The sequence below is a fragment of the Stegostoma tigrinum genome, chromosome 26 (assembly GCF_030684315.1).
Source record: "Stegostoma tigrinum isolate sSteTig4 chromosome 26, sSteTig4.hap1, whole genome shotgun sequence".
NCBI classification, from domain to species: Eukaryota; Metazoa; Chordata; class Chondrichthyes; order Orectolobiformes; family Stegostomatidae; genus Stegostoma; species Stegostoma tigrinum.
In genome coordinates, this window is record NC_081379.1 from 39,303,299 (window position 1) to 39,329,230 (window position 25,932).

Here is a 25,932-nt window from a genome sequence, read left to right on the forward strand (position 1 = left end):
TCGCTCCCTCCTCCGAAGCCCCCTCCCCCTCCCCCCACCCCCGTTCTCAGGCGGCGGGAAGCGGCTCTCGGCGGCGGTGGCGGAGTGACTCGCTCCCCGGACTGAAGCTTCACTACAAACACTGTCCGAAATCCCAGTGAGTGTTGAGGGTTGGTAGGCGGGCCGGGAGTAGAGGTAACCGGCGTGCAGGTGAGCTGTGGTTTCTGGGCCTGGTGACGAGAAATCCCGGTGACTAGGCCCCGGGCTGGAGTGATCAGCGATCCTGATTTGTGCTGTCTTGTTTGCAGGCACGGTTTCCCGAAGAGACGATGTCGGCCAACTACCGTTGGGGAGGCCCCAGTAGCGGCGAGAGCCGTATCTACGTTGGCAACCTGCCGACCGACGTGCGGATCCGAGATATCGAGGATATCTTCTACAAGTACGGGAAAATTCGAGACATCGATCTGAAGAATAAACGCGGATCCCCGCCTTTCGCCTTCGTTGAGTTCGAGGATCCGAGGTGAGCAGGCCAGGCCTGATCCAGCCGCGAGGCAACGGGATGGAGAGAAAGTCTGCTCGATAATGAGAATTTCTGATTCGATGCTGGCCCCCGGACTCCGATCCCGGAATGGCCTGGCCCCCACACTCCGAACCCAGGCACGGCCTGACCCCCCCACACCCCGATCCAGGACCCGGCCAGACCCCCACACCCCGATCGCGGACCTGTCAGACCCCCCACACCCCGCTCCCGGACCCGGCCAGACCCCCACACCCCGATCCTGGACCCGGCCAGACCCCCACACCCCGATCGCGGACCTGTCAGACCCCCCACACCCCGCTCCCGGACCCGGCCAGACCCCCACACCCCGATCCTGGACCCGGCCAGACCCCCACACCCCGATCGCAGACCTGTCAGACCCCCCACAGCCCGCTCCCGGAATCCGGCCTGGCCTGACCCCCACACCCTGCTCCCGGACCCGGCCTGGCGCCCACACCCCGATCCCGGAATCCGACCTGGCCCGACCCCCACGCCCCGATCCCGGAATCCGGCCTGGCCCGACCCGCACGCCCCGATCCCGGAATCCGGCCTGGCCCGACCCGCACGCCCCGATCCCGGAATCCGGCCTGGCCCGACCCGCACGCCCCGATCCCGGAATCCGGCCTGGCCCGACCCCCGCGCCCCGACCCCGGAATCCGGCCTGGCCCGACCCCGGAATCCGGCCTGGCCCGACCCGCACGCCCCGATCCCGGAATCCGGCCTGGCCCGACCCCCACGCCCCGATCCCGGAATCCGGCCTGGCCCGACCCCCACGCCCCGACCCCGGAATCCGGCCTGGCCCGACCCGCACGCCCCGATCCCGGAATCCGGCCTGGCCCGACCCGCACGCCCCGACCCCGGAATCCGGCCTGGCCCGACCCGCACGCCCCGACCCCGGAATCCGGCCTGGCCCGACCCGCACGCCCCGACCCCGGAATCCGGCCTGGCCCGACCCGCACGCCCCGATCCCGGAATCCGGCCTGGCCCGAACCGCACGCCCCGATCCCGGAATCCGGCCTGGCCCGACCCGCACGCCCCGATCCCGGAATCCGGCCTGGCCCGACCCGCACGCCCCGATCCCGGAATCCGGCCTGGCCCGACCCGCACGCCCCGATCCCGGAATCCGGCCTGGCCCGACCCGCACGCCCCGATCCCGGAATCCGGCCTGGCCCGACCCGCACGCCCCGATCCCGGAATCCGGCCTGGCACGACCCGCACGCCCCGATCCCGGAATCCGGCCTGGCCCGACCCCCACGCCCCGATCCCGGAATCCGGCCTGGCCCGACCCCCACGCCCCGATCCCGGAATCCGGCCTGGCCCGACCCCCACGCCCCGATCCCGGAATCCGGCCTGGCCCGACCCCCACGCCCCGCTCCCGGACCCGGCCTGGCGCCCACACCCCGATCCCGGAATCCGGCCTGGCCCGACCCCCACGCCCCGATCCCGGAATCCGGCCTGGCCCGACCCGCACGCCCCGACCCCAGAATCCGGCCTGGCCCGACCCCCACACCCCGATCCCGGAATCCGGCCTGGTCCCCAGACCCCGATACCTGAACCGGCCGGGCTCGGCCCCCACACCCCGATCTCGGACCCAGCCTGCCCCCACACCCCGATCCCGGACACGCCAGACCCCCACACCCCAATCCTGTACCTGGCCTGGCCCCCAAACCCCGATCCCTGAACCGGCCTGGCTCGGACCCCACACCCCGGACCTGAACCCGGCCTGGCCCCCACACCCCAGACCCGGCCTGGCCCCCGATCCCTGAACCGGCCTGGCTCGTCCCCCACACTCCGGACCCGGCCTGGACCCAAAACCCTGATCCCTGAACTGGCGTGGCCCCCACACCCGGGACCTGGACCCAGCCTGGCCCTCACACCCCGGCCCCGGCCTGGCCCCCTCACCCCGGCCCGCCCCCCACTCACCCCGGCCTGGCCCCCGCCCTGGCCTGGCCCCCACCCCAGCCCCGGGCTCCCCCCCCACCCTGGCCCCGGCCTGCACCCCCCCCCTGGCCCCGGCCTGCCCCTCACCCTGGCCCCGGCCTGCCCCCCCCCCTCACCCTGGCCCTAGCCCTAGCCTGCCCCCCCCTCACCCCGGCCCCGGCCTGGCCCCCCCTTGCCCCAGCCTGCCCCCCCCTCACCCCAGCCCCCGCCTGACTCCCCACCCCCACCCCGGCTCCGGCCTGACCCCCCTCACCCCGGCCTGACCCCCGATCCCAGAATCCGGCCTGACTCCAACCCCCGATCCCGGAATTCAGCCTGACCCCCCCAAATCGTTAGCCCAAACCCGGCTTACTTTCCAAAGTTTGGGACCCATCCTGCTCCAATCCCCAAATTCCATTCCCAAAACCAGGTCTTCATGAAAAGTCAATCTTAAACTCTCCTAAGGCTCGAAATCCCGTATAACCTTACTCAGTTTTTAAACCCTGGAACCCCACCTGCTTCCTTCAGGTTTTCTTTTAAAGATCAATGTCACAGTTATTTATCTTTATTATTGTACCTGTAATATCAATTTTCAAGCTGCTGTGTCACACACATTTCATTCATGTTTAGCAAGACTTTTAAAAATGCTTTAATATGCATTTAAAAGTTGTAAGTTTCTTTTTACAAAATAAAGGTTTGTGCAGATTATTTCCTTGTAAATCTGGAACATTTTCCAAATGTTGCTGAGACAAAATATATCCTATTTATTTTGGATTGGAGTTTCAAAACTTTCTGGCTATACAACCTGCCAGTGATTCTCTTCAAGGAGTACTAAATGAAGAATAGCATTTACATGGATAGGAAAATTATCACCTAACAGTTTCTCCCATCCTCTTCTTCATTCTGATTTTCTGACTGGTTTGCTGACTCATTCCTTAAGTCTAAAGTATACTTAGGACACTACTGTATTGTCCACTCAGAAATTCCACCTTTTCCATTATTCTTGTTACTGACATTAAGCAGTCGTATATCAGTTGAATCGTTGCTGATACCCATGATTTCAACACATCAGTGTTGAATTTGAGGCAGTACTACATGAGGCATTGGAACTTTCTGTTGATCCATCAGGTACCGTACGATTTAGCTTTGTACAAGATTCCTATCTCTTCTCCTGGCTGCCAACAGTTGAGGATCTGATTTTAGAATGAAGGAAAATTACAGCTGTAACAACTGTTGATGTTTGATGAAATGTTTATTTCTGCCAAAATTTCTACCAGTAGGATGCAGAACTGGGTAAACAGTTGTTAAATCGTGCAACAAAGTTCAAATGGCAAATCTGTGCTTTCTAATTTCAGCAAGAGCTTGGTGTTTAGTGCCGACGATAAATACGTGCTGATATATATTATTGTGACCATTGAGTTTACTTTTGAAGTTGGTAGTGCATTTCATTTAGAAGGGGTTTTGATTTGTATGTTTTTAATGCTCCCTCCTTCATTTATGAAAAAGGGCCTAAATAAAAATATTTTCTTATACAGGTAAAGATATATGAACAGGGTATGGTTGTTAACTACAAACTTGCTTTTGTATCAGTTCTTTAATCCCAAATGTTTAAATGTATCACATATATAATTAATTATTTTAGATAGGGATTTATGTAAGCAAACATACAGCTGTTTTGCAGACAGTATCAAAAAAATTAATATGACGATGAGCTAATCTTTTCCAGGATATTCTCTTTGAGGAAGGACTGATCGTGATGGTATTGAGGGAATTTCTCCTTTGAATATTGCCATCAGAACATTGCCCACCTAAACCATTGGAATATACAGACAGTGTATTTATTTGCCTGAGAATGCAACACTTCCTTATGCTGTACTAGGTTATCAAAGTAAATTATTTAAAATATTGAAGTGAGGCACCAAGCCACCGCCATTTGGCTCAAACAAGAGTTAGTGTCAAGTTATTCTAAGCTATCACATAATTATGATGCTTAATGTACTTCTCTGTCCTCCTGACCAGTTTTATTCTCAATCTTCACTGATTTAGCTGATTTGAAACAGAGCAGCACAAATACATCTTGCAGCACTTTGAAGACCATTCAGCCTCTTGTGTCTGATATTTGTTTGAATGAGCTATCCAGGTTAGTTCCACATCCCTGCTGTTTTAGATGTAATAGCATATACATGGGGACACCTGCAAATTCCCGTCAAGCTATTCACCATCCTGACTTGGAAATATGTTGCAGTTCCTTCACTGTCGCTGGTTTGGAATCCTAGAATTCCTTCCCTAATGATATTATGGGTCTGCTCACAGAACAAGGACTACAATGCTTCAAGATGGCAATTCACCAATCCTTCTTGAGGGCAATTAGGATGGGCAGTAAAAGCTAACCCAGCCAATGATTCCCACATCCTGTGAATTAATCAGAAAAGAAAAATTCTGCCCTCTGCCCACTTGTCTTTTGAAGCTGCCTATGAATTGTCATTTCATTTTCTTCTTAGACTCCAGAATTTTTAATGAAATGATTTATCTTCATTTTCATTCTACTCTGTTGCCAGTTATTTGAAATCCATGACCGTGGTTAAACAGAGTTTTTAGGCTTAGGGAAAAATAATGAGTTGATAGCACTCTTCCTTCCTAGTCATAGAAACAGAGTCATAGTCACAGAGCATGGAAGCAGACCCTTCAGTTCAACTTGTCTACACCAACCAGAAATCTCAATCTGACCAAGTTCTATTTGCTAACATTTTACCCATATCCTTCTAAAGCCTTGCTATTTATATACCCATCCAGGTGCCTTTTAAATGTTATAATTGTACCTGCCTCCACGACTTCCTCTGGCAGCTCGTTCCATACACACACCACCCTCTGTATTTAAAAGCTACCCCTCAGGTCCTGATGTTATAAATGCCTATAATGTCACCCTCAGCCTCCAGTATTCCAAGGAACATAGCCCTAGCCTATTTCACTGAGGGGATAGATTTGTCTTGTTTCTATCTTAGTTTTCGACTGACACGCCTGAGATAAATAATTAGGCTGGGTCATCAAACTGATCGCAATTGCATGTTAAACTGCAGTGGTTTACTCCGAATGAAAATATCCATAGGATAGTTGTAAAGAAACTTTAAAGCTTGGAACAGCATCTGTTGGAAGGAGTTTTCTGAATACGTGATATTTGAATGCAGTCATCATCATTAAATGGCAAAGTTGTTTTGAAATACTGCACTTCCAGCTATTGTTCAGTGAGGATAGGAGCTATATTTGTGTAATATGAGGAGGAATATTTTAGATTGGGGGGGGTTGTCAAGTAGCAGCGACAGTAATCTGTTCATGTCTGTTATCTAATGACCGACCACTAATTGTCCTCTTTAGTTGGCTCATGCTGCAGTGGGATGCAACAGTTTGTGTGTGTACCTTCAACGTAAAATACCCCAGAGTACTTCACAGAAGTTTAATAAAGTTACATGTGCTATCAGGCCACATATGGCGATTTTAGGACAGATGACCAGAATCTTAGTTAGGAATAGTTTTAAAGGATATCCTTCGAGGAGGATATAAATGCACAGAGGTTTAAGAGAGTGCCAGGGCTTGGGGCTTTGGCACTTGAAGACAACCATTTAATATTGTGAATACCAAAGGCTAGAATTAAGGAGTACAGATGCTTTGGAGCCCTATGGGGCTCAAGGTTATAGAGAAAGAGAAGTGTGAAGTGAGATTTGAAGACAAGTACAATGAGAACCTGAGTGGCAAGTCTGATTTAGCCCTTATTCCTGTGTCAGACATATGATTCATCTTTAAGAGGGTCAGCAAATTGATCTGTGCTGATCCAGCAGGTTAACTTCACAGTCCCAAACAAAGTTACTTATTACCGAATTGTGATTTTGATTTGCTATTGCAGTATCCTTTTATTATTGAACAGTTTTCCACTTGTGACCATGGCAATGATAATATTTTCATTGAGAAGCTGTTTGCAAGAAGTAGTCATGAGCTAAATAGAAGTAACTTCTAAATTCCTGTTATTGTAATAGAATTATGACTGCCAACTTGAAATTACTGCCATCAGAATTTATATTCCAGGTGCACCACATTTTGCAAGCAAAATTATTTAAACTAAGGAAAAGGGAGTAATGTTAGAGAGTGAGGGAAGGAGGAAGAGCAGCTGAGAGAGTGGGGTGGGGCGGGGGAGGAAGCAATTGCAGTTGGGAGAAGGAAAAAGTGCAAGTGGGAGATGGTGAGAGAGAGGGAAGGAGATTGAGGGCAAGGAGACCGAGAGGAGGATGAGAGAAGCAAGGAGAGCAAAATGAAATAGGATTAGTGACAGGGAATGTTGAGTAATGTTCATTTGATATTTTTCGGACTGGAATGAGGTTTGTAGTGGAGCTCCCAGGCGCAGGATTGGGAGCCTTGCTTTTCCTGATATATTTTAGTTATCTAGATATTAGAGGGCCAATTTCAAACTTTGCAGATGACACTAAACTTGGAAAAATTGTAAATTGTGAGGAGGGTAGTGTAGAACTCCAGAAGTACTTGGACACGTTGGTGGAGTGAGCAAGTTACCAGATGAATTTCAATGTAAGAGAAGTGTGAGATAATGTATTTTGGTAGAAAGGACATTGAAAGACAATATAAAACAGTGGCACAATTCTAAACAAGATGCAGGGACCTGGATGCACAGATCATTGGAGAGCAGTAAGTAAAGCATACATTGGCTTTGGACGTGAGTTTGCTCGCTGAGCTGGAAGGTTCGTTTTCAGACGTTTCGTCACCATACTAGGTAACATCATCGGTGAGCCTCCGACGAGGCGCTGGTGTTATGCCCCGCTTTCTATTTATCTGGTTAGATTTCCTTGGGTTGGTGATGTCATTTCCTGTGTTGCTTCACCAACCCAAGGAAATCTAACCAGATAAATAGAAAGCGGGACATAACACCAGCGCCTCGTCGGAGGCTCACCGATGATGCTACCTAGTATGGTGACGAAACGTCTGAAAACGAACCTTCCAGCCAGCGAGCAAACTCACATCCAGAACCTCAACCTGAGCTACAAATCTTCTCAAAACTCGCTATCTTTGGCTTTATTTATGTAAGTATAGAATGCAAGTGCAAGGAGGTGATGTTTAACCTGTATAAGATGTTTGATAGATCTCACACTTGGAGTAATGTATATAGTTCTGGGTGACACATTATGGGAACCATTTGAACACATTGGAAAGAGTTCCAAGGATGAGGAACTCGGTTTAAAGAAATTTGAAAGGGGGTGTAGTGGAAAAAAGAGAGTGAGCAATTAAAGCAAGGAGGGGAGGAAAGCGTGATGGGGGGATAGTGGGTGAGGGCATGCAAAGGAGTGGGGGTGATGGCCAGACTGACATGTGGACCAGGCAGGGAAGGGACACAAATGGACAGATGATGTTATGATGTGTAATAGTGAGGGAAATGGAGGAGTCACAAGGCAGGATTTGATAGATGAATGCAGACAGGCCACATGAGTGAAGATGTACAAGCAGACAGATGAGCAAAGGATGTGTAAGAGAAGAAGGGTGAATAGAGAGGGAGGATGGGGTGGGGGGGAGGGGGAGGAGATACATGATGCTCCAGGGAAGAAGGGGCATGAAGGGAAATGTAGGGTGGCATGTTGGCTGATTGGTTAGCACTGCTGCCTCACAGTGCTGGAAACCTGGGTTCGATTCCACCCTTGGGTGACTGTCCATGTGGAGTTTGCACATTCTTCCTGTGTCTGATCAGTTTCCTTTGGGTGCTCTGATTTCCTCCCACAGTCCAAAGATGTGCAGGTTAGGTGGTTTGACCATGCTAAATTGTCCATAGTGTCCATTGATGTGCAGGTTAGGTGGATTTTCTATGGAAATGCAGGGTTACATAGACAGGGTAGGAGGCTAGGTCTGGGTGGGATACTCTTTGGAAGGTTGGTGTGGGCTTGATGGGCCAAATAGCAGCCTGCTTCCACACTGTAGGGATTCTATAAAATCCTGTAAAATTTTAAAATTGAGGGTTATTTTTGATTGGGCATTTAGTGCAGGTCAGTGAGTGCACGGCTGGTGGTGAATGTCATTTGGCAGATAAGGGCTATGGATGGCAGGGTTTTGGATGACCTGACATTTAATGTACAGTAGACTGAGAGACTTTGATTGGAGTATTTGGAATAGCAAGTCTTTAGGTAACAAAAGCACAAATGGGCAGAGCTGGGCAGTGTTACAGGATGCAAAGGTCTTGGTGATGGTGTAAATATGTGGCTAGAAGTTTATCTTGAGATTAAATATGAAACCGTTGCAAACTATCTGGTTCAACCTTAGACATTTGGCAACAATAGCGATGGAATTGGTGGTTACGGGAATGGAGAGGGACCATAACCGATCATTCAGCTTTCCTGACATTTAGTTGGAGGATATTTCTGCTCATTTAGTATTGTACAACAGACGAGCAGTCAGATAATTTTAGAGACAATGGAAAAGTTGACAGGTGTTGATGAGGTTGAACTGTGTGGCATCCATGTCCAGTGAAAACTGACATTGTTTTCTGATGATGTCAAGGGATAGCATATAGGTGAGAATTAGAGGGGCAAAAATATATCTTTGACGGATACCAGAGGTGATGGTGTTGGAGCAAGAAGATAAACCATTGCCTGTGTTTCATTAACTACAACTGATTGCTAAGAATAGCACCAGGCAAGTACAGTCCTATCCACATTTTGGAGTGGGATTCTGGAGGTGCTAGTGTTTAAAAGATTACAGCTGCGCTGAGAAAGATAAGGAAGCATAGTTTATCTTCGTCCAAGTCTCTCAAAATGTAATTTATGACTTCCGTGAGAACCGTTCAGGACTGTGGTAGGAATGGAAATCTGATTGGAGGGATTCAAGTACAGAGTTCTGATAAAGATGGACACAGATTTAAGAGGTGAACTGACTAAGCCCACTACCCAACTCTGATTAATGGGATATCTGAACCATTTGAGCCTGCAGTACTGAAAAGAGCTGATGAAGATTTAAAAGCTGTCTTTTCGTCAAGAGTGCATGTGAGGTAATAATCTTTCCAATCAGCTTCAGATAGCCCTGTAAACCAGTGTCCTTAGGATAAGTTGGTCTTAGCTGAACAGAAACTGGGAGCATCTGAGTACAGGCCCATAGTCACTGAGGTCAAAAGTTTAGGAAGTGACCTCATTAAAATACAAAGATTCTGAAGGGCCTTAACAGGGTAAACACTGAGGGAGTTGGAAAATCTAGAACATGAAGGTACAGTTTCAGGTTAAAAAAATATTCATTTAGGACTGAGATGCGCAAACATGCTTTTCATCCAGTGGTTCATGGCTCTGATTCTCTACCCCTAGAGGTTATGGATGCTCTGTTGTTGAAAATGCTAAGGTTGTGATGGACAGATTTTTGTTCTGTTCATTTGACAAGTTGAGGGTTATGGATTGGAATTGAGACAGAATATCACCCATGATTGTATTGAAGAGTGGGCCTGGCTAAGTGGTCTTTATGGTCCACTCCTATTGTCACTTTAACGTCATTTGACTCTGTCCTCGCCTCAACTCAGACTTAACAAATTCCATGCTTTCCTAGGCAGTATCTCATCCATCATTAATAACTTTGAGCTCATCTGAAAAATTGAGATCCATATCTCATGCCACACCCAATTTGATAGAGTGGAATTTTTCACCCATTGCCATCATGTTTGATGCATTGGCTCCCAGTCTTGCAATGCTTCAATTTTTAAAATTTGCATCATTGTTTACTCAACCACAGCCTCATCCCATCCTTTCTCTATAACCTCCTCCAAAACCAGATGCCTCCAAGGTCTGTAAACCCATCCAACTCAGATCTGTTGCACTGCTCCAATTTTAATAACTCTACCACTTGTGGCCAGACGTGCAGTTGAGTCCGAAGCTCCTTCTGCAACTTGGGTGTCATGTTGTGTTTGGTAAGCACTACTCTGAGATGCTGTGGAATATTATCATAAACGTACTGTATGATTCTGTGTAGTTATTGTTAGTAAATTGCATGGAACAACCTACCCTCCTGGCCGCATGCACTCTTAAGGGTTCTTAGTCATGCCACTCTAAGCTTATGTTCTTTGGACTTGGGTAAGTACAGTGTGTTCCTTTGAGAAAGGTATATACTCTTTAGAAATCAGAGTTTCAGTTGCATAAATATGCACATTAATGAGCATAAGGCATTGACCTGACAAGCAGTGTTCTTAATTGCACTTGCAGGGCTGATTGCTAAATATTATGGTATTTTCTAACTGAACTATTTTAATTACATTTTTGTGTGTATGTAATTGAGAAATAACTTTCATGGCTATACTAAGTACCTGTTTTCACAGAAGCCTGCCTCATGCTTGTGGAGTTGAGCCCTGCAGGCTACATAATGACCATTGTCTCTCACTGTGCTGATGCTTGTTTGTGAATTATGTCTAATTACCTTCTGTTAATTACTTGCTTTAAGAAAGGAGCTACAAGGCTGGTGAGATATATTGTCTGATGCTTATGAATGAAAGCCAAGGGTATTCATTTGTAGCAATAATATAGTCTTAAATAATTAGGTTTAAAAATACGCAAATATCTTAACAATCATGTAGTGTCAAAGCAGGCATAAGCAAGTTCAGGTAACAGGGAAGTGGTAGACTGGATTATAAAGAAAGGATGATAGTGAATTAAAATTACAAACCAATACCGAATGTTTGTATTACAGGCTCAAAATGGATATATAGTTGATCATTTAAGTAACTGCTAAATTTGGTACATTGCGCAATGGATTTTCTAAAATGTAGTAAAAATATTAACTCAAGTTTGAAGGGATTTGAGATTTAACATACAGAGCTCACTGAGTGCTTCTGTGTCCTTCTGAATACTTTTTAACTATTTTCATTAATTAACTTTGAATGTAAGATGCAGGAAGAAAATCTTCTATGCACTTAGATGTGTTTCTGAAAAGTTAAAGGGCAACACATAGTGATTTAAAACTTCAAAACGCTTAGTTGATCAACAGAATCTACATTTGCTTTAGAGTTCTTGAAGTTGATCTAACTTTCAAATGGCTTTGAGGGCCTTTTGTGAGTTGTCAAGTTAAAATCAGATTTAGTGATAGATTTTAATTGGAAAAGCTAGAACATGAATGATATTAGAGATAATGGGAACTGCAGATGCTGGAGAATCCAAGATAACAAAGTGTGAAGCTGGATGAACACAGCAGGCCAAGCAGCATCTCAGGAGCACAAAAGCTGACGTTTTGGGCCTAGACCCTTCTTCAGAGAGGGGGATGGGGTGAGGGCTCTGGAATAAATAGGGAGAGGGGGGGAGGCAGACCGAAGATGGAGAGAAAAGAAGATAGGTGGGGAGGTAGGGAGGGGATAGATCAGTCCAGGGAAGACGGACAGGTCAAGGAGGTGGGATGAGGTTAGTAGATGGGAAATGGAGGTGCGGCTCCCCCCACTGCATCACACAACCAGCCCAGGTCATCCCCTCCCCCCACTGCATCCCCAAACCAGCCCAGCCTGTCTCTGCCTCCCTAACCTGTTCTTCCTCTCACCCAGACCTTCCTCCCACCTTAAGCCGCACCTCCATTTCCTACCTACTAACCTCATCCCACCTCCTTGACCTGTCCGTCTTCCCTGGACTGACCTATCCCCTCACTACCTCCCCACCTATACTCTCTCCACCTATCTTCTTTTCTCTCCATCTTCGGTCCGCCTCCCCCTCGCTCCCTATTTATTTCAGAACCCTCACCCCATGCCCCTCTCTGATGAAGGGTCTAGGCCCGAAACGTCAGCTTTTGTGCTCCTGAGATGCTGCTTGGCCTGCTGTGTTCATCCAGCTTCACACTTTGTTACCTGAATGATATTGTCCGCAAGACCAGAATAGTAGGTGAGTTGGACAAATTGGACCAAATTGACTTCAGTTCCAGGAGCTGCGTGGAGTTACCGATTTAAATTCCACATCATATGCTCTTTGTACCAAATTGATCTGGAGACTTGCAGACTTTGTCAAGCAGTGTAGTTATTGCAGATTTGCGCAAACCCGCCTGGTACAGATTTTACATTATGTTTCAACCTGGAGCATGGATCAGTCCAAGGTTTTTGTTTTATTCATCCATGGGATATGGGTGTCACTGGCTTGGCTAGAATTTATTGCCCATCCTAATTGCCATTGGGAACGTGATGATGAGCCACTTTTTGTACTCCTGCAGTTTATGGAGTGCACTTCCACCCATAGTGCTGTTAGAAAGGGAGTTCCAACATTTTGATCCAGCAACAGTGAAGGAATAGAAATACAATTTGGATGCTGTGAAATGTGGAGAGAAGCATGCAGGTGACGGTGTTCCTGTGCATTTGTTGCAAAATCACGGATTTGGAAGATGCTGTCAAAGGAACCGTACTGAGTTGTTGCATTGCATCTTGCTGATGAGATGCAACTGTTGCCACCTCGTGTCATTCCTGTAAAATGTTTCGGGTGGTGGATAGGATGCCAGACAAGTGTCCGAGACTCTATAGACATCTTGAATGTTGTTAGAGCTATACTCATCCAGGCAAGTGGGGAGCACTCCACCACACTTGTGACTTGGGCCTTCCAGATGATGGATAGGCTTAGGGAACCACAGAAATTAAGTTGCTAATGCAGGATTGCTAGTCTTTGTCCTACTCTTGTTACCAGCGTATAGCCATCCACATCAGTTTTTGGTCAGTGGACAACACCATGTTATTGTGTCTGCTGGAATTCAACAATTATAATGGTGTTAGGTGTTAACGGATGATAATTGGATTGTTGTTGTGGATGATCATTGTGTGACACTGCGTGTCATACGAATGTTACTTGTTAGTTGCCAATTATCAGCCCAAATCTAGATGATGTCCACCCGCCGCGCGCGCAGTGACTTGAAAGAAATTCTGAGATTTCCATATTAATCAATCAAAACCTGCATCTCCTTTCTAACTGATTAAAGATTTAACAGCCATTTTAGGTCGTTCAGTATATTCACTTCAGTTCTATGACCCTTTGATCTTTTACTTATAAATTCCAAGTCTAATGCCACCTCTCTCACTCACACCTGAAGAAAGAGTGAGGCTCTGAAAGCTTGTGTTTTCAAACAAACTTACTAGACTGTAACCTGGTGTTGTGTGAGTTGTGCTGAATATTGTGCAATTATCGATAAACATTTCAATTTCCAACTTTATTGTGGAAAAAAGGTGGAAATAGTTAAAAGCTGGTTGAACCGAAGACACCAACCAGAAGACCTCCTGCTGGTGTCCTGGGGTTGTGAGGATTGACCTTCACCTCCTGCAACCATCCTCCTTTGTGCTAAGTTCAACACAGTTTTCCTCCAATTACCATTGACCTCAATTTTGCTTAGGCTCCTGTCTTTGTTCAAAGGGGCTTTGATGTAAAGGGCTGTCTTAGCTCACTTCTGAAGTTCAACTCTTTTGTCCATGTTTGACTTAAGACTGTATTGAGGTAAGGAGTTCAGTGGCTCTGGCAAGACCCAAACTGAGCCACAGTGAGCAGGTTATTGTTGAGCAAGCCTGCCTTATGGAATTGTTGATAACCCCTTCCAACACTTTATGACCAAGCATATTCTAACTGAGTAGTGAATAGATTTGTCCTTGCTTTTTGTTCATAGGACGTAATTAGGCAATTTTCTGTGTTGTCAGGTAGATGCTAATGTTGTGGCTGTATTGGAACAGCTTCACGTGGGGTCTCATTTAATTCTGCAACATAAATATTCACGTCTTTTGCAGTATCCCTTCACAAGCCTTCACTTGTTTCTTGATATCAAATGAGTGAATTGAATGGACTGATGACTGGCATCTCTGATGCTCGGGACCTCAAGGACGTCAAGATGTATCATTTACTTGACCTTCTAAAGTAAAGATAGTTGCTTTTTTTTTCAACCTTTCCCAAACACTGATGTGCAGGGCTTCTCCATCATTTGAGATTGGGGGTATTTGTGGAGCTTTGTCCTTCAAATTGTTTAATTGAACGCTACCACTCATTACTGGATGTGGCAGGACTGCTGAGCTTAGGTGTGATCTGTTGGCTGTAAGATGACTTAACTCTGTCAGTTCAGTGCTGCTTTCACTATTTTGATATGCAAAGTAGCCCTTTGCTGTAGTTATACCAGGTTGACATCTCATTTTCGGTTTGTCTGGTGCAGCTCCTGGCATGCCCTCTTGCACTTTTCATTGAACTGGGGTTCATCCCTTAGATTTGCAGTAATGGAAGTGTTGGGTATATGCCAAGCCATGAACTTGAATTGAAATGGTGATTGATTGGAATCCTGAATGGGATGCTGATAGCCCACTGAGCCGCATGGATGACCAGTTACAATGTGCTACATCCATTCAAAACCTATGCCATTTAGTAATATTTGGTAGCGCCACACAACACAATGAAGGCTATCCTCAATGTGAAAGCAGAGATTCTCCACAAGAACTGTGTGATGGTTACTCCCAACTTGTATGGTCAAGGATAGATGCAGTTAGGTCAGGTAGGTTAATGAGATGAGCTCAAGTAAGTTTTTTTCTGTCTTGTTGGTTTGCTGACCATCTGCCCGAAATCCAGTACAACAGCTATTTCCTTTAGGATTCGGCTGGATTAAACAGTAGTGATGCTACTGAGTCAGTATTGATGTTGGACTTTAAAGTCTTGTCCAAGAGGATATTTTGTGCCATTGCCACACTCAGAATATCTTCCGCATAGTGCTCAACATGGGGGAGAAGTGATTGTTCAGCAGGAGGGTTTTCCTTGCCCATGTTTGATTTGATGTCATGAGATCTCCCAGGTCTGAAATGTTGACAACTTCCAACCAACTGTCTGCCATTGTGGTGACACATTTGATGGGCTTGTATGACTGTGGGATGGTGATGGTGGTAATTGAACATTGTCAGGTATGATTATAAATATAAAGACCATGTCAGTCTGTTATAGAGTCATACAGCATGAAAACGGATCCTTTGTTGTTGATTAGTTTATGGGACCTTTCCCAATTTTGGCACAAGTTCCCAGCTATTTTCTTGAGGAGGTCTTTCCAAGATTGTCATAATAATAGTGAACCAAATGGTTTTTACAAAAATCTGGTTTTGATTACTTTTAATCAACCTCTTCGGACATGTTGTGATACCTCTAAGGCAGATGTCTCTTGAAAACAGATCTTTTTGGCAAGAAGGGGCACTATCTCCAGACTCATGAAGATCCCTTATGCTTGATACTCTGAGCAGCATTACAGTTATACTCGTAAAAGTTGTCCCATTTCTCAATCATTTCTAGTCACTCCAGCTGGAAATGTACTTGTAGTTGTTGAGTGATGTAGCTTTGGACTCAGTTGTGAAATCTCTGTGTAGATTATGTCTGCTGATAACTTATGATCAGCTTGGATGAAAACTGAACAGTATTGGATCAGTTGTCAAAGATAATTAATTTGCTCAGGAGAGCAGAAAATAGGACATTGTGTAGAATCGGTGGAAATGGAGTTAAGTGGAGACTGAATTAAAAGTTACGAACCCTTTGTATTTTCCTAGTATGACTGGCATTGTAAATACTAAGAAATTATTGCTGTAATTTCGCTTGACTTCAGTACCCCTTTGATAGGCTGTGAAACATGAAATGGTTTCCTTGTTGCTGCCTTCCTTATTTCAGCTGCTGCATTAATATTGAATGTTTTATGACTGAGCCTATGAATCACAATGGTGGAAATGTCAATAGACTGTGGCTATGCACTATTTAAAACTTATGGATCTTGGAGCTGTTGCTTAGATATTGTTGAGATATGGAGTAACATAGCTTTAATTATAATAGTACAAATTGTGTCTATAATTCCAGACAAATGTGGTAATGCATAATGGAACCTGAAAAGAAAAAGATTCAGATCTCACATAAGCGCTCTACAGGAGATATTACCCATGTTTTCTTTCTGTAAATGTTGAGCAAGTGCACATGGCACTTGTTTTTATTTCAGATTTCCAGCATTGAATGCATATTTGTAAAAAGTGGCCAAATTAATACAACAAATTAATGCAAATACAATACATTCAATCATGCATATGATTACTTGGGTTTTGCTGTAGAGACAGTGCAGGTTGCAGTCATGATTTTGAAATACTTTGCTAAATGGCTGGACTTTCTTTTCAGCTGCTTTCGGGCCCATGTGCAAGGATACTTTGCATCAGGGTAATGTAAAAAAAATTACCTGAGACACTAACTCAAGTAGGATGAGGATGAGTTTTGATTTAAAGTCACAGTATTATGCCAGATTTATTTTCTATATTTATCCCGACAGCAAAATAAATCAAAATAGTACCAATCTGCTTTAATGGTGAGCAGTTTTCTCAATTGACTGTGCAGCATGCTACCAGTCCCAGTGACATACCTATAATTAGTAGTATTTTATCATTGCGTTTATACATCTTAAAATTATTTCTCTATATACAGTAAATGTTTTGTCACAATTTTAATTGGATGTAGTATTAAAATTTAGCACTATGACGTCTGTGAATTGTGCATTTACAGCCTCTATACTGTAGTCAGTTAGAAGCTTTGGAGACAGAAGACAAGTTGTGCAATTCTAATATTGTAGTAAACTCAGCTGTGTGTTGGACTGCGTACTAAATGATCAGCCTAGTTCAATAAAGTTCAGAAGGACCCTCCACCCTCGAAACATAACCTTTTTTAATTGAAAAAAATTGTATTCTTTTTCTAGGTTCAGCTCCAAAGTTCTTTTTGTGCTGATATACCTGTGTACCTTTGCAGCTTGTGATGACGCTGTTCAGCCAACAGGACCATCCGTTTACTTCTCCGCTGGGAATCCTCTGGAGCATCTGAAATAAATAGATCAATTATAGACATCCTGTTGGTGGCAACTTTGACTGGATCTTTCCTTGAGTTACACATAGGAGGAAATTTCCAAATAGATGGAAAATTGTGGCTTAACTTCTTCCTCCCCCCTTGCATTGGCAGAGATGCACAAGACGCAGTCTATGGAAGAAATGGTTATGATTATGGAGTCTATCGTTTACGGGTGGAATTCCAGAGAGGCAGAGGAGTTGGCGGAGTCGGCGGTGGATCTAGAGGAAGACCAGGACCAGCTGCCCGCAGATCAGATTTCAGGGTCATTGTCTCTGGTGCGTTTTTGTTTCCGTTTCATGTTTGACAGCCAATGTTTTTGCTATAAACCTGAATACTTGGAAGGTCGTTCAGTGTAGAATGTCCATGTAAAGCTAGGGTGTCCATATGATGGCCCACAACTTCTGGCGATTGAACCCACAAAGTCCAATCAACTTGGTTTCAGTTTAGTATTGCATATTCCATACTATTTAAATTTTATGATCTTGGAGATTTAGAAAAGGTGCATTTGGCAATAAACGCTAAATGAAAATGTCAACATCAATTAACCGGAATATTCATTTAACCTTTATATTGGACAACGAGGAACCGTGTGTGCGCCATGACCTAAGTTTGGACCTAAAGCTTTGGACACTCCTGGTATCAAGCAACTTCATATGTTTAAGGATGAAGATCATTAACGAATGCAGCTTCATACATGGGTTTATGTACTGATACTTATTCTGCTACAGAACTAAAGTGCACAGTATAACAAGTGCATTATGTCACTTTACCTGGACATCTTCAGAACAGGATTTTAAAAACTGTGCCGGCCATTTACATATTTTTGTTTTAAATCTTGCATCTTAAATGTGATCAAAAATATATGGTTTAAAAATTGTACTAAAGAAGTTTTTTTTTCATTGTTGCCCTTTTCCTTTTTTTCCCCTGCCAATTTTTACCTTTCTACGACTTCTCTACCCTCCCCCCCACCTCATGGCATTGGCTACTTATAATGCTGTGATTCCACGGTTTCCTGTAGAGGCTGCAGTTCAATCTTAGGCATAGACAGCAAACAGTTTTACTCTGGATACTAACGAACATAGGCAAGTCTGATCCAATGTCCATATAAGAGTACTTTACTGTGGGCATCAGTGGATGTCGTACAGGATTGGGAACTCAGGCTAAATGGGAGAAAACTCATATCAAAGGGACAGTGAAATAATTTGTAACAGCACTTCAGTGTTTCTTTTTTAAATATCATCACTCTTCAGGAATTGCCACTGATTGTTTAGAGTAAAAACAGAAAACACTCGAAAAATACTTTAGATCAGTCAACATCCTAAAGAGATAAAGACAAGTTAATGTCTGAGCTGAGACTGTTCTACAAATTCTTTTTCTACTTTGTTTGCTGACTGATCTGTGATTTGCTGTTTTACTCCCAATTTCTAACATTTCTTCTAACTTTGTGAATTGACTCCCCTGGACCAATGCTTCAGACCTTTTGGAGAGAACATGCATCTGAGGTCCATGTGTTCCTGTCACACTGATCGAAGAGAATGCTGGGACGGGACAGTTTCTTTCTGGATTCCATCTTCAAAGATTCTGCTTAATTTTGCCTGTCACAGATCACTAATTGATGTGATGATATTCAGCCTGCATCCTGCCCTCTCTGATCTAAACCCAGTGGGTATTTGGATGTCTCTCACTTGTAGAATTAGCTGCTTATTTTGCTTCCTGTTGTTACGTTCTTGTATATTTTGTTTTTGCCACATCTAACATGTCAGTCCTGTTAAAGAAATTAGAACCAAGAGATTAAAAACAAAATTGTGGAATTGAAACACATAGTCTTTATGGCATACTCTGAGGGCAGCTGATCTGTTTTTCCTCAGATCTGTTCATGAATTATATTTTTTAACTAACCAAAGATTCTAAATACAAAATCCAGCAGCCCACATAGCAGATCACTCCAGGGATGTGTCATGGACCAAGCTGTGCTAAATAACTTGCTGTATGTATTTTAAATATATTTTGTGTGGGTGAAGAAGAAGATCCCTATAAAGCACTTTGCCAAACTAGTACTTAACATGGTGAATCTGTTGTTTAAGGACCAGTCAGGTCTAATGCTACAGGAGGAAATATTTGTCAACAGCAAAACACGAGTGCACAAAAGCTGGAGACACCTAAGAGACAGTTTGACACACTCAGAATTACTAATGTGTGATTTTATTGGGGAGAAATTGGTCTTTGAAGTATTATTTCCTCACTTTTGAAATCTTCTGAATCAAACTTTTCAAATGGTTTGAATGCACAGCACATCTGATCTTATTCCTTGGGGGATAACACTTGCAAACTCTCTCCTTGTCAGGACTTCCTCCCTCTGGCAGTTGGCAGGATTTGAAGGATCACATGCGAGAGGCCGGTGATGTTTGCTATGCAGATGTTCTAGGAGAAGGTGCTGGAGTGGTGGAATTTCTCCGCAAGGAGGACATGGATTATGCGGTGCGGAAGCTTGATGATACAAAATTTCGCTCTCATGAGGTTAGTTTGTTCTGGCTGGATATACTTGTTAGGAAATTCCAAACAGGTATTAACATATTAATGATGCTGCTAGTCTGAATGGCCAGTGTTTAATATGAAACCAATTAATCAGAAGGGTTTATATTTTCTTTTGGTCTCTGAATTAGCTGATGTCACCTAAATTAGCAATGGAGTGACAACGTTAGGCTCCCTTCCCCTTGAGTAAGCCACGGAGGAATAACTCAATCAGGGCTGTTCATGTGGTTGCTAATTCAGTTCCCAACCATGGATGTTCAAAAAAAGTGCAGGATGGTTTGACTAATTTCTCCCGATAACAGACCTTTGTCGACACAAACGGTCTTGGCCGATTTGTTCATGGTTAGTGCTCCACCTTGGTGAGGCACTAATGCCCAACCCAATCTGTTACAGATCTTAAGTGCTGTTTGATTATCCATCAGAAACTAAATTTCGCTTAATGTTTTAAAACATATTGTACATTTGAGACTGGACATAAAGCTTAGCTGCACATTTATCTTAGCCAAAAAAGTGTTCTCCCTCTCTTCAAATGAGTGATGTCATACATGAATCTGAGTGCTGATGAGATCCCAGGCAAGTAAACCAAATTTCCCAAAGACTGAAAAATCAAGTCCGATAAAATGTCCCTTCAACTGTTTGCATCAAACAGGGTGCTGACTGTTACCCAATCAGTCCATGTTCGCAAAACTTGAACCACAGTGTCTTAATATTAAATGTGATTGTGCAATTGGACAATATTTGCTGGATAGTCCTGAATCTGCAAAGAATTAAACTAACATCTAATTTATGACTGTCAGTTGGGCTTGCAATATGACACACTTGTGTATGCAGGGTTCTGTTCTTTGCAGATACAAAATACATGTAAGCATGTTTCAAATCTCAGCTATTTGCTGGTTCATTTCTCAGTAATTATAAGTCAGACTGAACCTGCAGCAAGTGGTGAGGGAACCAACTCGAGGGAAAAACATACTCTACCTCATCATCAACAATCTGCCAGCTGCAGGTGCATCTGTGTATGACAGTATTGGTAAGAGTGACTACCACACACACATTATGGAGATGTAGTCCTGCCTTCACATTGATAATATATTGCATCATGTTGTGTGTGGCACTATCACAGACTCCAAACAGATTCAGCAACTGAAGAGTGGGCATTTATAGCCGATCAACAGCAGTGGAATCATACTCCAGCGCAGTCTGCAACATTATGGTCCGTCAAACCCACCACTCTGCCATTACAGTCAAGCCGGGGATCAACCTTGGTTCAATGAAGAGTGCAGGAGGGCGTACTAGGAGTAACACCAGGTGTGTCTGAAAATGAGGTGTCAACCTAGTGAAACTATAAAATAGGACTGCATGCATGTCAAACAGCATTAGCAACAAGTGATGGAGCTAAGCAGTTCCACAACCACCAGATCCTCGTGAATGGTGGTGGATATTTAAACAACTCAGTGGAGGAAGAGGCTGTACAAATATCTCCATCCTTAATGGAACAGGCCAGCACATAAGTGCAAAAGAATAAGGATGAAATATTCGCAACAATCTCCAGCCAGAAGTTCTACTTCTGTATCACAGATACCAAACTTAAGGGAATTCGATTCACTCCATGCGATATAAAGAAACAGTTGGATGCACTGGACACTGTAAAGGTTATGGGCTGTGACAGCATTCCAGCAATAGTACTGAAAACTTGTGCCCTCGAATTTGTCACACCTCCTAGCCAAGCTGTTCCAATACAGCTACAACACTGACAGCTACCCAGTAATGTAAAAGAAATTGCCTGGGTAATGTCCTATACACACAAAGCAGAACAAATTCACCTGGCCAATTACAGCCCTATCAGTCTATTCTTAATATCAGTAACATGATGGAAGGTGTCATCAACAGTGCTACCAAGCAGCACCCGCTTTGCAATGACACGCTCACTGATGCCCAGTTTGGGTTCTTCCTTGGCAATTCTTCCCTGGCCTGGGTTCAGACATGGACATCAGACCTAAATTTCATTGATAAGGTGAGTGCATTCGACTGATTGTGATACTGGTTGGAGTCGTATCTGACAAGTAGGAAAACGATTGTGGTTATTGGAAATCTATCATTTCAACTCCAGGACGACCACCTAGTGATATTCGCTTATGAATTCACAATGTTCAGCATTATTCCTTATACTGAAGCAGTCCATGTTCCAAAGCAGCAATACCTGGACAATATCCAAGCTTGGGTTGAAAAGGGTCAAATAACATTTGGAATGTTCAAATGCCATAACCATCTCCAGTAAGAGACAATCTAACCACTGACTCATGACATTGAGGGTGTTTCCACCACTGAACATCTGTCAACATACTGGGAGTTAACTGAACTGGACTACCATATAAATACAGTGACTACAAGAGCAAGTCGGAGGCTGGAAATGCTGCAGCAAGTATCGCATCTTTTAACTCCCTAAAGCCCACCATCTACAAAGCACAGGCCAGGAGTGTGATGGAATTCTCCACACTCGCCTGGGTGGGTGCAACACAGCACTTTGGAAGCTCGACACCTTCCAGGACAAAGCAAGCCTGCTTTATTGGCACCACATCCACAAATATTTCACTCCTTCCCCCTCAAATCCCAGTACCAGTAGTGTGTACTATTTATAAGATGCACTGTAAAAACTTACCAAGGCTTCATAGATACTGCCTTCCACTGCCATCTCAGAGGCTACGGGCAGATACATGAGAACACAACCATCCGCAGGTTGCGTTTACGTCCACACACCATTCTGACTTGGAATTATATCAGTTGTTATAACAGCACTATACTAAATTATCTGTACTGTACTGAAAGTTAGCTGACCACCACCACCTCATACATTTAGAAATCAGTAGCAAATATTGGTATTACAAGTGATACTCACAACCTTGAATTTTTTTTAGATAGGGCTGTGGAAGAAAGTGAGTGGGTTTGTTTGGTGGTTAGCAAGATTAGAAGGGTGCAGGTTTTGTATATGAGGAGATCTGTTGCCAGTATTAATGAGCTTGTAGGGCAGAAATGTTGAATGGAAATGGCAACCTATGAAGGGAGCAGGAGATATGTTTCTTAGATAACAAGGTTTTGGTGGGTTGGGTGATGAGTTCAATAGTTCAGACATACCAGTTCCATGAAGGACATTGGAGTCTTTGGGTAAACGGACAACTGATTTTGAAGACAAAGATATTTTATGAAAATTTCACCTGGAGTTTGCAGTGAGGCTGAAAAGAAAGGTGTTTAAAAAAATTAAGAAGGTAGTTATTGATGGATTTCCTAGTCTCCTGAATGATGTTTGAGGAATTAGAACTCTTTGATGAAGGAAAGAGAGCACATTGAAGCCTGGTCTGACAGACAGAAACTAGGCACCAGTTATTTTCAAATTCATGTTTCTCTGGACTTAAGGGTAAAAGCAGGCCTTCAAGAAGAGGAGCAGGAGGATTTTCCCAGGGTTTAAGCTATAGGGAGAGGCTTAATAGGCCAGGGCTATTTTCCCAGAGCGTTGGAAGCTGCGGGGTGACCTTACAGAAATTCATGAAATCATGAAGGCACAGATAGGATGAATAGCCAGGGTCATTTTCCCCAGGGTAGGGGAGTCCAAAACGAGAGGGCACAGGTTTAAGGTGAGAGGAGAAAGATTTAAAAGGGACCTAAGGGGCAACTTTTTCACACACAGGCTGCTGCGTGTATGAGCCCGAGCTGCCAGAGGAAGTGGTGGAGGCTACTTCACTTACAACATTTAAAAGACATATAGATACATGAATAGCAAGGGTTTAGACGGATATTGGCCAAATGCTAGCAAATGAGACTAGATTAATTTAGGATGTCTGGTCAGCATGAAGGATTTGGACCAAAGGGTCTGATTCCATGCTGTACAGCTGTATCACTATTCCTTACAGCAGTAGTTTTGATTTGGGGGTGGGGGGTCTGGACCGTTTGTATATCCAAGCTGTCATTCATTACAAATGAAAACTCATTGCAGTTAAGAATGATGTTGTGAATAGCTTGATGCATATTTTTATAGTTATTGGGAAGATGAATAGTCTAAATGATGAGCAAAATATGAAGAAGGTGGGCTTCATGACAAGAGCTTGGAGTTGGTGGCAGTGATAAGAAAAATCAAAGAAGAGATGCCAGTTCAGGAAACTGGTAAAAGCAGCTGACTGGATCTTTTTGGTGACAGAAATCCAAGAATTGGCATTGTTGGAGGTAAAAGGATGAAGGAAGTAGCGGAAAAGAGGTTTAAGAGGATGACTTGCAGTAAGAGAAAAAGCCAGAGGTTATCTGCGCATTCCAGGGTGATCCTGGAGTAGTAAACAGTTTTAGCAGATGATGGCATTACCTAAAGGTACTTTGTGATCCACCCAACTCCTAGTAGTGACTGGTTAAAATGGTTGACCATTATATATGTTTTATGTCCAAGGAACAGAATTGAAGAGCCCCAGTTTCACTCTTATCAAAAGGAATGGTCAGGTATAAGTCTCATGGTTTTAATGGGGTGATGGGGGAAAACTATGGTGTCATAAGTAAATGTAAGATGAGAGACAGTTGTATTCTACAGTCAACACTTACTAAAACTTGCTGGAGACTCTTCGAATTTATCTTATATAAATTTTATAGTCAGTGTTTAGAAGGTTGTTTCCTCATACATCTGGATTAGGTGTCAAATCAGGTCCCAGGAATAAAATGTCTAAATCACTCAGGCACCTAGGGTACTTTCTAATGAATAAAAGAGGATTGTTAACTTTGTGGGCAGTGTTTACTGTGTCGTGGTAGTAGATAACCCAGTGCCAACCATTAAATACTTAAGGTAACTGCATGTTTTCTACCTTTGTGTTGATTTTATAATTGTTCTATCAGGTCAAATCTGTTGATTTTTAACCTTGGCAGCAAGTGTCGTGGTCTCTCGCCCTTTCAATTATAATTGCTTCAATCTAGGTGGCCGAGCCACCACTTCCATCTTTGTATCTCTCCGCCTTTCTACTTTGCTTTCCTCCTTTTTCAGAAACCACCTACCTTTTTAGCCAAGTAAATATCTCCTCAGGTGGCTCAGTGACAATTTTCTTTTTAGTAGTGATCCTGAGAAGTGTTTTGGGGCATTTGAGTAGTGGGCTTCTGCTTCTGGCTTAGGGAGGAAAAGATCAGCTCAAGTTGCTAGCCCAGTTGAGTGGTGTAATTTGTGAACTTCAGCTGAAGATGACTTAAAGCTGGGATGTGGCACCTCATTCCTCGGTGTTCACAGTGCGATCATGTGAATGTTTCTCAGTGTATCTGAATTCTCTGGTACCCTGCAGAAGTCAGTATCTTCTGGATGAGAAAGAGTAACAAAACTGTGCTGTGTTGAAGTATCTGCTATCGATGAGAAACTAGCTGTTTTAATTTCATCCTTGAACTTTTTCCCCCCACAGGATCTGATAACAGCTCTGATACCAATCATTTCTTTTTCAGGGAGAAACTGCTTATATTAGAGTTCGTGCAGACAAGCCCAGAAGTTCTAGTTACGGCAGGTCAAGATCAAGGTCCCTTTCTAGAGGTCGTTATTCTCCCTATCAAAGTAGAAGCTCCCCTCGGTATTCACCGAGACCCCAATATAGATGAGGACTTCATAGTCAAAAATTTACTTTTTAATCCACATTCCATCATCGGCCGTTAGTTCCTTTTCCTTCAATTCTATATTTCGTGATATGCTTTGAATTAAATAAACTTGATTTTTTTCTTTTTTAATTATTGACTTTGTTGTCTTGTTCCATGGACCTTTACTGGCTTCTTAAATAATTTAGCATACCTCTTTTATTAAATAAAATTGTAGCCAGGGAAATGCTGTGTGTTTATTTGTGTAGAAAGGTATTTTGTACTTTTCACTGTTCCCTGCTTCATTAATGCACACCAACTGAGTACATCTCTGGTGTTCTAATATTTGTCATTGATAATTTGAAATATTAAGAGTTTATGAAAGAAATGAACTATGAAGAAAATGTTAAATTGGACACTAACTTAGGATTTTTCACTGAGTGCTTGCTTGTTAAGAGATAGTGGCAGTGTCAGCCTTGGTTCAGTGATAGCTGTAGCAGAAGGCCTTCCTTAGAACAGTGTGATCACGTTAGTGGAGCAAGG

At 44.0% G+C, this 25,932-nt stretch overlaps 1 protein-coding gene across 2 annotated transcripts; it reads left to right on the forward strand.

Annotated features, from left to right (window-relative positions):
- On the forward strand, positions 1 to 25,542 carry LOC125463990 (serine/arginine-rich splicing factor 1B-like). Of its 2 annotated transcripts, none has more exons than XM_059655112.1 (5): positions 1 to 136; positions 288 to 499; positions 17,395 to 17,558; positions 19,628 to 19,800; positions 25,267 to 25,542. In XM_059655112.1, exons 2-5 carry the CDS (start codon positions 309 to 311, stop codon positions 25,414 to 25,416), a joined length of 678 nt encoding a protein of 225 aa, XP_059511095.1. In that variant the 5' UTR covers positions 1 to 136; positions 288 to 308; the 3' UTR covers positions 25,417 to 25,542. The 2 variants fall into 2 exon arrangements, with proteins under 2 accessions (XP_059511095.1, XP_048411826.2); XM_048555869.2 differs by having other exon boundaries at positions 7 to 189.
- Positions 25,543 to 25,932: the final 390 nt, after the last annotated feature.